General features: G+C 53.5%; 5 protein-coding genes across 5 annotated transcripts; 2 read left to right on the top strand and 3 right to left on the bottom strand.

Moving 5' to 3' along the window:
* pdeB (3',5'-cyclic-nucleotide phosphodiesterase PDE2) lies at positions 1-3,059 on the top strand (the record flags this gene model as incomplete). The annotated part of the gene is made up of 2 exons (XM_035500456.1): positions 1-1,006; positions 1,072-3,059. 2 exons carry the CDS (start codon positions 1-3, stop codon positions 3,057-3,059), a joined length of 2,994 nt encoding a protein of 997 aa, XP_035356349.1.
* A 552-nt stretch (positions 3,060-3,611) lies between these two features.
* On the bottom strand, positions 3,612-4,388 carry AtWU_05345 (SelT/SelW/SelH family protein; the record flags this gene model as incomplete). The annotated part of the gene is made up of 3 exons (XM_035500455.1): positions 3,612-3,817; positions 3,942-4,203; positions 4,317-4,388. 3 exons carry the CDS (start codon positions 4,386-4,388, stop codon positions 3,612-3,614), a joined length of 540 nt encoding a protein of 179 aa, XP_035356348.1.
* Positions 4,389-5,437: 1,049 nt separating this feature from the next.
* AtWU_05344 (guanine nucleotide-binding protein subunit gamma) lies at positions 5,438-5,858 on the bottom strand (the record flags this gene model as incomplete). Its single annotated transcript, XM_035500454.1, has 3 exons — positions 5,438-5,500; positions 5,572-5,629; positions 5,707-5,858. The coding sequence occupies 3 exons, from the start codon at positions 5,856-5,858 to the stop codon at positions 5,438-5,440; spliced, it is 273 nt and encodes a 90-aa protein (XP_035356347.1).
* Positions 5,859-7,902: 2,044 nt separating this feature from the next.
* Positions 7,903-11,344, top strand: tif32 (putative eukaryotic translation initiation factor 3 subunit EifCa; the record flags this gene model as incomplete). Its single annotated transcript, XM_035500453.1, has 4 exons — positions 7,903-7,944; positions 8,070-8,294; positions 8,372-10,746; positions 10,819-11,344. 4 exons carry the CDS (start codon positions 7,903-7,905, stop codon positions 11,342-11,344), a joined length of 3,168 nt encoding a protein of 1,055 aa, XP_035356346.1.
* Positions 11,345-12,984: 1,640 nt separating this feature from the next.
* AtWU_05342 (uncharacterized protein) lies at positions 12,985-14,368 on the bottom strand (the record flags this gene model as incomplete). Its single annotated transcript, XM_035500452.1, has 2 exons — positions 12,985-13,558; positions 13,647-14,368. The coding sequence occupies 2 exons, from the start codon at positions 14,366-14,368 to the stop codon at positions 12,985-12,987; spliced, it is 1,296 nt and encodes a 431-aa protein (XP_035356345.1).
* Between the last annotated feature and the right edge of the window lie 69 nt (positions 14,369-14,437).

Below are 14,437 nucleotides of genomic sequence, written 5' to 3'. Positions count from 1 at the left end.
ATGGATGGCATCGAATGCTCTGCAATTTATATCGACCACCGTGTCCGATCAGAACGCTGGGTGTATCAAGGTACTCCGGAGGCACCGGCAGGCGCGGAGTCGGATTCGGGAACAATCGAGGAACCGGAATCGTTGTCGGCCGACGTTCAAGTTCTGTTAGGAGTTTGTAAACGCATCTATCTCTGTCAGGTCGGCACCGCTATCGCAAACAAGTTAGCAGAGATAAGCGACGGGGCTCAGAGTCGCTGCACACCTATCTTCGTTTTCTTCGACATTGATATACACGGCGAGGAGGCCGCTTTGCAGCGCCGCCGAGCGAGCCGTGGTTCGTGGCCCGATGTATCGCCTCCGTCGCCGGCGTCCCTGCGTCGCGGTTTTACATTCACCTCACAATGGGAAGGGGCGTACGACCTGAAGTTGCTGTCAGGGTTGTCCGCGGACATCCAGGTTCAAGATGGCCCCAACGTGATCGTTCCGGTCGCTGTTCTGCGCCCTCCCTTCGCCGACCCCACTAGCGCCTCCCCGGCCGACCAACCCCGTATTCCGTCTTTCCCGGATCCTCAGCATATCTCCAAGTGCCTGGATGCTGGTGCCGTGGACGTGTTAGTAACCCCGTTGGATAGCTGTAGAGCTCAAGCTCTGGTTGTCCAGGCGTACCGGACTCGTAAAACGGCTCTCCGGGAACAGTCGCGCTTCCTCTCCCGAAAGAAATTGCGGAAACACTCGTGGGTGGGCGTCAATGACGAGCAGCCCTATGCGTATCTTCGAGAAGCCATGGTCTCCAAGCTCATGCGAGGCATCTGCAATCCCGAAGAGGTTATTGAGGAGTTCCAGGACCGGGAACTGGACGTTCGTCCGGACCGCGCGGATTTTGTAAGAGAACACATTGCACAATGGGGTTTTACCGCCCATGAATTTTCGGACGACGAATTGGTCTTGGCTGCATTCGAAATGCTGCAGCATGCTCTGCAGTACCCGGAACTGGAGCAGTGGCAGCTGACACCAGGTAAGTAAATTGCCGCATAAATTGGTTTAGTGTAGGTCAACTGACGACGGGACTCTCTCTTCTAGGTGAACTCCGGACGTTTCTTCTCGCCTGTCGCGCCTCATATAATTCCTTTGTCCTCTACCATAACTTCCGACACGCGATCGATGTGTTGCAATCGGTCTTCTGCTTCCTGTTGCACATCGGCGCTCTTCCCCCCTATGGACCTAATAGCCCGACGGTCGGCGACAAATGTCCGATCGCATCCCTCCTCACTCCGTTCGATACCCTTACCCTTCTGATCTCCGCCATTGGCCACGACGTCGGCCATCCGGGCGTGAACAACTTCTTCCTGGTCAAGCTGAATGCCCCGCTGGCACAGCTATACAACGACAATTCAGTCTTGGAGGCATTCCACTGTGCTGCCTTCTCCCAGATCCTGCGCCGCTACTGGCCGACCGCATTCAAGGATCGACAACTTCGCAAGCTTCTGATCAGCTCTATTCTCGCCACGGACATGGGAGTGCACCAGAAATTCATGGAACGGCTGGGGTCGCTCCAGGAGAAGTTCCACGAAAACAACCGGACTGTGGATGGGTGGAAACCCCAAGACTTGGAGCTTTATAAGACACTGCTGTGTGGGCTGCTGATCAAATGCGCTGATATCAGTAACGTGGCGCGCCCGTGGGATGTTGCGGAGAAGTGGACCCAGATCCTGCAGGAGGAATTCGCCAATCAGGGCGAGATGGAGAAGGAGGTTGGGATGGAGACTGCACTATTCGGCGGCCCACCGGAATTAGGGAATATTTACAAGCTCGCCACCGGCCAGATTGGATTCATGTCGATTTTCGCTTTGCCGCTGTTCGAGGGCGTGTCCGACATTCTGCCCGACCTGAAGTTCACGGTCGAGCACATCCGCAGCAACCAGTCGAAATGGCATTTCCTCGCCGACATGGAGAAGAATCGGCAAACCTTGCAGACTGATCTTCGTCCGGACGACTTGGTGTCGCCCCGCACTCAGAGTCCCATCCCAAGTTTGAGGGGCCTCCACGCGCCGCTAGCCATCAATAGTCCGAAAACCCCCATCAAACCAGCCCTTCCGACCAGTGAACCTGCGAGTCGGCGGTCAACCCCAGATGATTACTTTGGTACCGCTCCTACCCCGCTGGGCTCGGACGATGCGCCTAGCGACTATAATGAGAACACTATTAGTCCCGTTGTTTCGCCGGACACGCCGGGCCCGTCTATGGACATCACCGGGTGTTCGATGCCATCGCCAGATGAGGCAGCCTCTCGCAGATCTTCTGGGGTTATCCCTGAGGGGCAGGCCAACACGCCTTCTGCTCGTCTGAGCGACAATATGGACGGTTGCTCCGACGCAATTCGTGCTTCGAGTGACCCCACCGTTCTGGCGGCTGTCCTGTTTGCCAATGGCTCTGCTGCAGGCAACGGCGACACATCGGGTCGCTCCAGTGCTCGTAACAGCTCCGTGGAAGGGAGACCGAGTAGCTCGCGACATGGGCCGCCTAGTGGTCGACGCCAGCACGCGAATACAGCCTCGTCGGGGCGCACATCGGGGCCCTCGAATTCACAGCGGAACAGTTGCACTCGCACGCACAGCGTCAGCACCTACAGCAACAACATGACACCGATCTCTCCGTCTACGAATGCCACTAGTTTCCTCAGCGTGGACAGCGATGACAAGGGCTTCCCCCGCGAAAGCATCAGTCGGAGTGACGGCGAATGGGACCGGGCGTACACGCGACCGGCCACATCGAACCACCCACAGGTCAGCGCTGCATACCCGAGCACTCGCCGGGCTTCCGATCCGCACAATTACGATGCTGCCAAGGTGACGTCGCCGGTGGGGAATGGAACGAGCAGCTCGGCACAATCGACGACGACGACTGGAAGCATGAAAAACGATGGGCGTGGGCCCCGGTGGGACGAGCACGGGTCCAAGGAGCACGCACCACCGCGCAAGCTGCCGAAGCGACGAAGCCGACTGCGGTTGGCGTTCTGGAAGCGGCGCACACATCACTCGCATCAGCACGAGCTGAGCGGGGAGACGTGATGGCCCGGAAAGTTGATTGGATTTCAGTTTTCTCTTGTTTTCTCGTTTGGAATGATTCACGGTGTTCCTGGCGGGTTGGATTTTCGCGAGTGAGCAAAACGAGGGTTGGGATTACATGGGCACATATGAATGGGAAACATTCTGGTGACGACTCTGGATTTTATGATGGAATTGCATGATTTGACGACCGGCTCGGTGGATATAGCTATATCTGAGCTTTTGACGATGATGCTCAGCCAGACATTGCGCTGGTCTGGCTGGCATGGCACTTTACTTCTTCGATACTCTTTTTTTTTCTTCCTCTTCTTCCGATCTTTTCTCTCTTCTTTCACTTCCCATTATCCATTTTACACATTGACCATTTCATTTTCATTTGTCACCATACAGAGGCGGGCAGGACGGGGCAACTAGAGACGGGGCGTGGACTGGCGTTCTGGAGGTGGCTCAGGCAGGACTGTACTTGATATTTTGTATGGGTTTATTCCTTTTAAATGGACTTGAGCATATATGCTTGTTTGCATTTACATGATGATTCTATTGTTGAGTAGATGATCACTGACACTCCTCACACTTGTCACCTTCTTTCGTAGTAGTAGCAGTAGTAGAACCCTGCTCCTCACTCTTCCCCACAACCTTCATCTCACCCCCTTCCTGACTCTGCACCGGCACATTCGCAGCCCTCAAGGCCCGATCCGTATGTCCCAAATCCCTACTGGGATCGACGACATTTCTCACCAGACTTTTCAACACTTTGACTTCTACGAAGCCAAAAGCCAATTAGCAATCATCCCATCGCAGCTCTACACCCATGCACCAGAAAAAAGAAATAAAGAAATACAGAAATAAAGAAATGGAAGAGAAGGAAGGATAATAATAACATACCAGGAAACCCCCCATTCGTCTTCCTATCCCAGAGAATTATCTCAGTGACATCATCATCCTCCTCCTCATTCCCATTCCCAGTACCTGCTACTACTACTGGTACTGGTACCTCTTCACCTTGTGCTGTACCCGCAGAAGAACCAGAGGTGGATGTAGTAGAAGAAGAATGATACATCGTAACAGTAAACACACCCCCCGTCGCAGGAACGAGAGCTACTTCGCCGAGTTGGGTGCTGAATGTGGAGAGGAGTTCTTGGGCGAACTGTTTCCAAATTAATACCATTGTTAAATGATTAGTTATGTTAGGAGTATGTGTATGTGTATGTATAAATGTGTGTATGTATGTATAGGGAATGAGGGAGGTAGGTGACTTACATATGCAGCGCGCAGTAACCATTTACATTGAGTGCAGTATTTGATGGTGATGCGGGGGAGGTGGTTGTGCATGTTGTTTGTTCCTTTGGGTTTGGTTGTGGTAGTTGTGGTTGTGGGTTGGGTGAGGGGTGGGAGGGGTGAAGTCATTTTTCTTTTCTTTCTATCGGATGCTTTGTATCTTTGGTGGTGAGGTTTAGGTGATGGTAGTGAAAGAAGAACGGGTAAGTAATTGTGTGAAGAGTAGTTAGTAGTAGCTAAGTTGGAGGGGATGATTGGATGATGTCAGCGGGTGGGTGGTGGTGGGTTCTCTTGAGTTAACTAGTTGACTACTTTAAGTAAATAACAATTTGGCTAATGTTAACTATAGTATAGAATTTAGCCTAACTGTCTCATGTACGGCCAGTGCAGGTGTCAATTAATTTTAAAAAAGTATTCTCCGAAGTCCGGGTTGTTGCATATGATCCATTCTGTGATCTGCCTTTTTCTTTACTTCGCTGCTTATCTGAAATACTGTGTAGGTATGAGCAGTTGCTTCAACTATATTAACTAGCCCATCTATACTACAAACCGGGCGTCCGATTTTGTTTTCCCCATCCCGTTTCCAATATCACTGCTAACACAAAGGAAAGATGTCCAATAAAATCACTAGAAGGGAAATGACTCCTGTCGAGCACACTCTCACGCCCAACACAAAATGAGAAAATAAAGAGAAAAAAGGTGTAACTGGAAGCCCGCGGGGAGCCGTGTGTCGCGTTTCAAGGTGAAAATCAGATCATGAACTAGTCCAATGGTGCGACCGCTCAGTCCCTCCCAGTTCATGCAGGTCCAGCGCGCTCCCTCGAGGGCCAGAGCCTCGCATCCGCTTCTCCGTGGTCTCTCTTTTCTTTTTGTCGCTGACAATGCTCACCATTCGGAGCAACAAGGCGGATGGGCTGTCCATAGGTCCAAGGTATGGTGACAGAGAATTAGATATAGAAAGAAAAAGAAAGGGTTGAGAAGTTAAAAAAAGAAGTGGTGAGAAAAAGTAATTGTCATCGCAAGAGGGGATATAAAAGCGCCGACGGACTGACGGCGACCCTCAGTCCGTCCGAATCAAAAGACGTGGAAATGTCATGAGACCATTACATGACCGTGCAGCATCCTCCCTGCTGCTGAGGGGCGTATGGGTCCTCACGCTTGTCGACCTGCGCGACCGTCAGTAACCTGCTGTCATTGCTGCATAACCCGAAGCAAGTGGAGAAAGAATGTCGCATACCTGACCCCATACGGATGGTACCATGAAATCGCGCGTGTTGTTGCAGTAGTTGATCAACCTGGATAAAACGCGATGGGGTAAGTATCACGCGGTGGCTGGACGGGGGGCGGAGCACGACAGCCGGGGGAAACTTACGACAGAGCAGCCTCGGACACCTTGACACGAGGCCGGTCGAGGTCCTCCTTCAGCCGAGCATTGAGCTCAGTCAAACGACGGTACTTGAGATCGGCCACACTCTGCTTCTTGTTCTTGACATCACCACCCGATCGGAGCTCGTAGGCAGGCATTTTGACGACGGTTGGAGCGGGGACGAAACGTGCGAAACCCGGGAAGTTAATCGAATTAAGTTGGAGACGTAAGCGCGACGATGAGATCGGGCGGCGGCGGCAGTAGCAGCAGCAGCAGTCGCAGCGGAAGTGGAAGAGACGTTGGGGGTGGATGTGCCTGGAGGTGGAGGTGGAGAGGAAGCAATGTGATGTGTTGGATGGAAGATGGTGGATTCAGCAGGATCGGTCGGGCGGCTCAAGCTTAAGGTTCTTTTTTTTTGCGCGTCGAGCCGGCAGGAAAGTAAGGGGAAAAGCAAAGCCGGGCGGGAACGGCGGGCGGACGCGAAAAGGGAGGGAGGGAAGAGGTGGGAGGAGGAGGAACTTTGGGGGAGAGGATGGAGACGATTATGAGTGAGGGAGGGAGGGAAGAGGGAATGTAAGTGGGAACAGCGACCGGGGGAAGAAGAGAGAAAGAGGGGGGTTCCTCCGAGGAATTGATTTCTAAAGAATGAATGGAAGGGGGGGAGGGGAGGAGGAGGAGAGGCTGAACTCGACTTCACGATATATTGAACGTGAGTAAGAATCAGACGAAGGAGTAAAAAGAAGAAGAAGAGGAAGAAGAATAAGATTAGGGAGAGCAGGAAGAACCAGGAGGATTTGGCTGGGCAAAAAGGAAAGCGAACGACTACTGCTGGACCAAGAGGAGGAAAAAGGGAAAAAAGGGAAAAAAAGAGGGGGGGAAAAGAGGGAGGGAAATAGAGAGGGAAAATGGGAACTTTAGTCTTGGTATTAGTTGAGTTTAGTTAGCAGAATTACTGGCAGTAACTACTAACTAGCAGTATAATCGGGGGTAGAAGAAAGAAGAGAGAAGAGGTGGTCTGTGAGTCGCAGGGGCAATCCGTTCATTTCCCACTGGAATCCATAATTCTTCTTTCCCTCCCCCTGAGAGTGAGGAGAGGAAGTTGGTGAACTTAACTAGTTCAGTTTAGTCGATTTAGTTCGACTGGATAGCTCGGATGCAGTCAGCACAAAAAAAAAGGCTGTCTAGCAGGCGTTTTTCCGTTTTGCGTCAGGTTGTACCCTCCCTCATGCAGAAGCCCTCTTTTTGCTATTCTAATTCTTATTATAGATATAGTTTCCATGAATTGAATTGTTTGTTGTAGCATTGATTATTTCTGGAGGAGGCTGATGAGCCTCACGTGGATGGATCACTGCTTGATCCCCATCCTATCCAATCAATTCATCCCCTGAGCACTGTTGCCCTCAGTCTCTCCTCTTCCCTCCCCAATCCCCATACTACTAAGCTACTAATTATACCGAGTATTCCCGCCCCCTTCATCAGCAGCAACAGCAACAGTAGCAGCAACACTCTTGTTTGCTATCGCAAACCCTGTCAATCGTATATTTTATTTTCCATCTAGACACACTAGTCCATAGTTCAGAAGCTTGGACGCGTTCATGACAGCATGTTCTTATTTCACTGCAAGTGATCGTCTCGTCTCAAACGGGCCAAACACAGTCCACCCGGGAGAGGAGGGAGGAATGAGAACAGCCATTTCCAAAATGGTGGAAATATTGGCAGAATAAAGGTAGGTCTTCATTGGAATGAACGGAATAAATGGAAAAGAAATATATGATGTACAATAAATCATTCCCATGGGGACAATTCCCTGCAATCCCCAAGCCATAAACACGGGGATAAACACGTGACCCGCATCGCTTAACCCAAAGTGGGAACGCCGGCGGCCGGAATTTTCGCGGTTCGCACAACGAGAGAGTCAGAGAGCGAGAAGAGAGAGAAGAGAGAGTTGCCCTTGTCTGTCTTTCTCAACAAGATTGACTGCCTGACGTTCTCTTGTCTGGGTCTTTCTCGCCGACCGTCGCGTGGCAGCCTTTCTATCTTCAGGCTCCTCCTTAACGCCCTCGACTCCCTGCTGCCCGCCTGTCGTTGTGCGATCCGACGTGCCTTTTCTTCCCTTTCGACCTTCTCCCAGTCGAAGGATAGCATCGTCGTCTTCATCCACCCTATTGTGATCGCTTATCCCAGCCGCTATCGTCGCCCACCATGCCGCCTCCGCCTCACATCAAGCCTGAAAATGTCCTCAAGGTACGCCAGTCCGGTTACTTGTCCCGAATATTATTCGATTATATCGTCGGAATGTTATGTCGTGGGATGGGAAAGGAAACATGTGGTGATGGAAAAATTCATGCTGACCGGTATCTTGTCCGCAGAGGGCTCAGGAACTCATCGCCGTGGGTCAGGCCCCCGCCGCCCTCAACGTCCTTCACGAACATGTCACCTCCAAGCGGACGCGCAGCAGCCCCATCGCCTCTCTGGAGCCGGTGATGCTCCTCTTCGTCGAGCTCTGTGTTGATCTTCGCAAGGGCAAGGCCGCCAAGGATGGTCTCTACCAGTACAAGAACATCGCCCAGAACACCAACGTCGGAACGATCGAGGTAGGAGGATTTTTTTTCCCCCTTTCATACACTACATCCCTCCCCCAACCGCAGTATCTAACCATTCACCGGTATAGGTTGTTCTCAAGAAGTTCATCGAACTCGCCGAGAAGAAGGTCACCGAGGCTCAGGCCAAGGCCGATGAGATCCAGTCTTCTCTCGAGTCCGCCGCCCCTTCCTCCAACGTCGAGGATCTGGAAGCCATCGAGACCCCCGAGACCATCCTGCTCGCCACCGTCTCCGGTGAGCAGTCCCGCGACCGCACGGACCGTGCTGTTGTCACTCCCTGGCTCAAGTTCCTCTGGGAGACCTACCGCACCGTGCTCGAAATCCTCAAGAACAATGCCCGCCTTGAGGTTATGTACCAGACCACCGCCCTGCAGGCCTTCCAGTTCTGTCTCAAGTACACCCGCAAGACTGAGTTCCGCCGTCTGTGCGAGCTGCTCCGTAACCACGTCCAGAATGCCGCCAAGTACTCCGCTCAGATGCACGCCATCAACCTCAGCGACCCGGATACCCTCCAGCGCCACCTGGACACCCGTTTCCAGCAGCTGAACGTTGCCGTCGAGCTGGAGCTGTGGCAGGAGGCCTTCCGCAGCATTGAGGACATCCACACCCTCCTCAGCCTCAGCAAGCGTCCCGCCAAGAACGTCATGATGGCCAACTACTACGAGAAGCTGGCCCGTATCTTCCTGGTCAGCGAGAACTACCTCTTCCACGCCGCGGCCTTCAGCCGTTACTACAACCTTCTCCGCCAGTCCGCCGCCACTCTGGCTGCTGGCCAGGGTACCAAGAAGGAGAACCCCTCCGTCACTGAGGCCGACATGACCAAGGCCGCCTCCTTTGTCCTGCTGTCCGCCCTCTCCATCCCCGTCATCAGCACTTCCCGCTCCCGCGGTGCCCTGGTCGATGTGGATGAGGTCCGCAAGAACAAGAACACCCGTCTCACCAACCTGCTGGGTATGGCTACTCCCCCCACTCGTGCGGTGCTGTTCAAGGATGCCCTCAACAAGGGTCTGCTCAAGCGCGCCCGCCCCGAGATCCGTGACCTCTACAACATCCTCGAGGTGGACTTCCACCCCCTGTCCATCTGCAAGAAGATCACCCCCATCCTCAAGCAGATCGGTGCCGACCCTGAGATGGAGAAGTACGTCCTGCCTCTGCAGCAGGTCATCCTGACCCGTCTCTTCCAGCAGCTGTCTCAGGTCTACGAGTCCGTCGAGCTCAAGTTCGTCTACGAGCTGGCTCAGTTCCCCGACCCCTTCCAGATCACCCCCTCCATGATCGAGAAGTTCATCATGAACGGCTGCAAGAAGGGCGACCTCGCCATCCGTGTCGACCACATCTCCGGTGTCCTCACCTTCGACACCGACGTCTTCTCTTCCGCCAAGGCTCTGCACCCTGGCAGCGCCGCCGGCTCCGCCGAGAGCGAGGTTGGCTCCGTCCAGCGCCTGCAGAACACCCCCGCTGAGATTGCCCGCCTGCAGCTCACCCGCCTGGCCAAGACCCTGCATGTGACCTGCATGTACGTCGACCCCTCGTACACCGAGGCCCGCCTGCAGGCCAAGCGTGCCGCCCTTGCTCGCGCCGAGGCTGGTGCCGCCAAGGAGCACGAGGAGACTCTGGCTCGCCGCGTCGTCATTGAGAAGAAGAAGGAGGCCGCCACCGATGCTCTGCAGCGCAAGCAGCGCGAGGAGGAGACTCGCAAGCGCATCCGCACCCAGCAGCTTCAGGAAGCCGAGAAGCAGCGTCTGGCGGATGAGCACCGCGAGCGTGAGAAGAAGCGCATCAAGGATGAGCAGGACCGCATCCGCCAGCAGGAGCTGAAGAAGCAGCTGGAGGAGCTCAAGACTGGCGTCAAGGGCATTGACATCAGCGAGCTTGACCTGAACGAGCTCGATGCCAACCGCCTCCGTGCCATGAAGCTGGCTCAGCTGGAGAAGGAGAAGAACGAGCTTAACGACCGCATCCGCACCACCGCCAAGCGCATTGACCACCTGGAGCGTGCCTTCCGTCGTGAGGAACTGAAGCACATCCCCGAGGACTATGAGAAGCAGAAGCAGCGCGACATGGAGATCTACGAGGCCACCAAGGCCGAGGCTCTCAAGGAGGCCGAGGACAAGCACAAGGAGGCCGTTGCCCTCAAGCACCGTCTCAGCCGCCTGGTGCCCCAGTTCAACAGCTTCCGCAAGGAGGTGTCCGAGAAGCGCCACGAGGAGTTCGAGAAGCGCCGCAAGGCCGCTGAGCGCGACTTCGAGGCCAAGAAGAAGCAGCGTATCAAGGAGGTCCAGGAGCGCAGACGCCGTGAGCGGGCCGAGCGTGAGGAGGAAGAGCGCCGCCGCAAGGAAGAGGAGGAGCGCATTCGTCGCGAGGAGGAGGAGAGAACCGCCAAGGAGGAGGAGCGCCGCCGTGTCCTGGCTGAGGAGAAGGCCAAGCGTGAGGAAGAGAGAAAGTCAGTATCCCCCATTGAAAACCCCCGTCGCCCAATTCGTCAGAGACCACTAATTGCTAACCCGCCTTACAGGAGACTCGATGAACTTGCTATCAAGCAGAAACAGCGTGAAGAGGAAGCCGAAGCTCGCCGTGCCGCTCGCCGGACCGGTGGTGTTGAGCGCGAAGCTGCGCCGGCTCCTGAGCGTGCTGCTCCTACGGAACGCATTGCTCCTCGTCTCAACCTGGCTCCTCGCACTGGTGGTGGTCCCAGCTGGAGAGAGCGCCAGGCTGCCAAGGAGGCTACTGGTGGCGCTCCTGCTGCTGCTCCTGAGCGTGCTGCTCCCGAGCCTGCCCGTGAGGAGCCCGCTCCCGTGCGCAGAGGCTACGTGCCTCCTCACCTGCGCTCGGGTGCCAGTGCTACCCCTGCTGCTCCCGAGCGTGCTGCTCCTGCTCCTTCCACGGAGCGCTACGTTCCCCGTGCCATGCGTGAGGCCGGCTCTTCCCAGCCCCCCTCCCGCACGCAGACCCCCGGCTCCAGCTCCGACAAGACCGAGGAGTCCAAGCCTGCCGCTGGCAAGTGGGTGCCCAGATGGAAGCAGCAACAGGGTGGCCAGTAAATCGCATGATGACATGAAAAAGTTCTTTGGATGTTTGATGAAAGGGCGTGTGATATGAGTCAACCTTCCTCTTTTCTCTTTTTTCTCTCTCTCTTTCATCCTTGTGTTGTATAAAGACACAACTCTCATCCACCTTCAAACACTTTTCCGCCCCGCCTCCCCATCTTCATGTTCGCATAGTACCTTTTTTGTCTCCTTCCTTAGCCTCAAACCCGGTACGATTCTTCTTTTTTTTTCTACCTCCATACTGTTCCTACTACGTCTTTTAGTTCTTTTAGTTGATGAGGTATGAACCTTTGCGAGGTGTGAGAGAGAGAGATAGATATCGGGGGTTATTCACACCATGAGGTTGTAGTTAAAGCTCTTTGCCTCCCCCCCAACCGCCAACTGCTTGATTTAATTTTTCTTTTTCTGGGCATGCCATGTCAATTGATTGATTGATTTTTTCCTACATTACCCGATCTCATGGTCTTTTTTACCAAATGCATAGTATTTTCTTTCGTTCCTTTACATTTATTACCTGAGTCGTAGACATCAATCACTTAACACTCAAGTAGATAGATAGAGTATGATCGGCTTGAAACCACCGGTATATCACATCCACTTGTTTCAATTCCAAGACAAAAAGTTTGCATAGTGTGTATTTTCCATGAGATTTACTAGTCAGTATCCATACCAGAAAAACAGCCCGAAGTCATAAAGGGGGAAGGAAACACTACTTACTACGGAGTACAAGCCCTTCTATTCTGTATGTAAACTATGTTCCCCTCTTAACTAAGTTCCTCCCTCAATATGACTGTGTGTGTAATTTGCATACCATGTTCCAGACAACCTCTCTTTTTTCTTTTTTCTTCTTCCAACCATGAAAGGTAGATAAGTAGGTACACAGGGAAGGGCAAGGAATGTGCTACTTACTATCTAGTAAGTAATAACTCTGTATCTGTCTCGTCGTCTCCAATACGATAACCTGAAACAGACCAAACATTTGGTGAAACTGTACCTGTGACAGATTTTCTCAGGGACTCACTCGTTAGGCTAGGGTTTGAATTCCGTTACGATTGAGTACTACCAGTGCCTACTGTCAAATACTTTATGAATATAGGGGAAAGTGTAGAGTATTGAATGGATCAGTTATTTTGAGGTCTATCTAGCCTTGATCGTTTGTAGTATTGAAAAGGATGCAAAAGACAGTGAGTGGTCTATGCATTGAATGTATGTATGTGCTTCTATGATGTCGAATTGGAAAGTTGGAGGTTGTGGATGTGTGGGTCATGGATATTTGGATATCGGTGAGAGATTCTGACAGGACAAACTGAACGAGGTCATACTTTGCTTAAATTTGGTGGAATGAATGAATGCATAGCAATTGTGGAATATGTGGGTGGGTGAAAATAAACAGATTGATGGATGGACGAACCCAGATGAATAATCTATATACTAGAAAGGAAATTTGCAAAAGGGGGTATGGCCGCTATCTCTGGCAGTAGTACTCGAGACAATATGTCTGGGATGTCAAGGGCAAAAAAAGAGGAAGACAAAAAAAGAAATTTATCCCGTGAGAAGAAGAAGAAACTGGTAGCATCCGTCCTTGTCTATATCCATTATCCCTCCCCTTTTACCTGAAGGAAGTAGTCATCATCTCAAGCAGCAGCCACTTCCGCTCCAGCGGCTGCCCCGAAGAGCTTCTCTCGCCATTCACCGCACACCGCCTCGAAGCCACTGACTACGTCTCCGCAGACTCGGCCGGCTTCGCGATCCCGGAGTCGGCGGTCCCAGTCGCCTCGTTCGATCCACCGGGTCCCCTCCTCGACGCCTTCTTCCTCACGGCGGAGGTCGGCTACAAGTTCGCGAGCAGACCGGAGTCGTCGCGATGCCGTGGACGTAAGCTGGCGCGACTCATACAGCGTATCGCTCAGGCCCCGGAGCGACAGGGTGATGTCGGATGTCTGCGACACAAGGGTCTGCAGGGAGACGAGAGGGTTCAGGGCCGGTGACTGGGAGGGGGTAGTGGGTCTTGAAGAGTGACGTGGCTGTTCCGGGAAAGGATAGGGGAGGTTAGGCAGGAGTTCTTCGTCGATGAGAGGAATGAGCGCATCTATAGCATCTGAGGAAAGGAGCGGGAATGGCGAGAAAAGGAGAGGGTGGGTGAGGGTCTGAAGTGCCCGCGTCTGATGGGTAAGATGTGAGGTGATGGACGAGTGTGCAGTGATGAGTCTAGATTTCGAAAGTTGTGTTAGCCAGTCATTATTCCGAGCAGACCAAGACACCCTGCCAAGTCACAGACAACAACAGATCCACCTACCTCATGGCGTTGTTTTCAATCCCACTCTGCCCGCCAAGATCCCGGAGAGCTTCCACCGCGCGTTGAATCACAAAGTCATTCTCACTGCCATTGTTCTCTAGTCCGCGACGAGCCAGACTCTCAATCTCCGCCATCTGCATCTCCAGGCTAGGCGGCATATCCGCTTCCTCGAAATCCGAATCGTTTCCATAATCGGACCCATCATATTGCGACTCGTGCCGCCGGTGTCGATGGGCACCATTACGGGTCTTGGGCTTCGGAGGCTGCAGAGAAGAATTCCGTTCCGACGAGTAGCCCGATGAGGGTGTGCGGGCCCCGGTGCCCATGCGGTGGTATGCATCTTCATCGTCACTGCGATCCACATACTGTGCGTCAGGGGCCCCGGCATCCTGGCCCGACGTGTATCCGTAACCACCTTCTTCCTCCTCCCATGCATCCGCGAGCTCATCGGCCAAGTTTCCTAGTCCGCCGCCTTCGTTGGCAGCACCGCCGAAGTCGCCCGACATTCTATGGGAGCCATTGAATGATTGAGTGTGGTGAGGGCGGACGTCCACCGGAGAAGAGGGGATGGATGAACGAGGCGTATGAGGCGACCGAGGCGACCGGTAGGAAAAGCCGTTGGGAGCGTAGGTACCAGGAGAAATGGGGTCGATGTCGATGTTGGAGGAGCGACTCCGAGTATGGCGGTGAGATATAGTCAGGGGAGGTGGGATGGACGGCATGTTGCAGGATTAAAGGAGGGGAAGAGAGAGAAAGACGAGGATGCGGTATGGCTTTGAAGGGTCAAGGAG

This window comes from Aspergillus tubingensis, assembly GCF_013340325.1.
Source record: "Aspergillus tubingensis WU-2223L DNA, scaffold_7, whole genome shotgun sequence".
Classification (NCBI taxonomy): Eukaryota; Fungi; Ascomycota; class Eurotiomycetes; order Eurotiales; family Aspergillaceae; genus Aspergillus; species Aspergillus tubingensis.
Note: the sequence above shows the minus strand (reverse complement) of the source record. Positions and strands in the feature narration are given on the sequence as shown.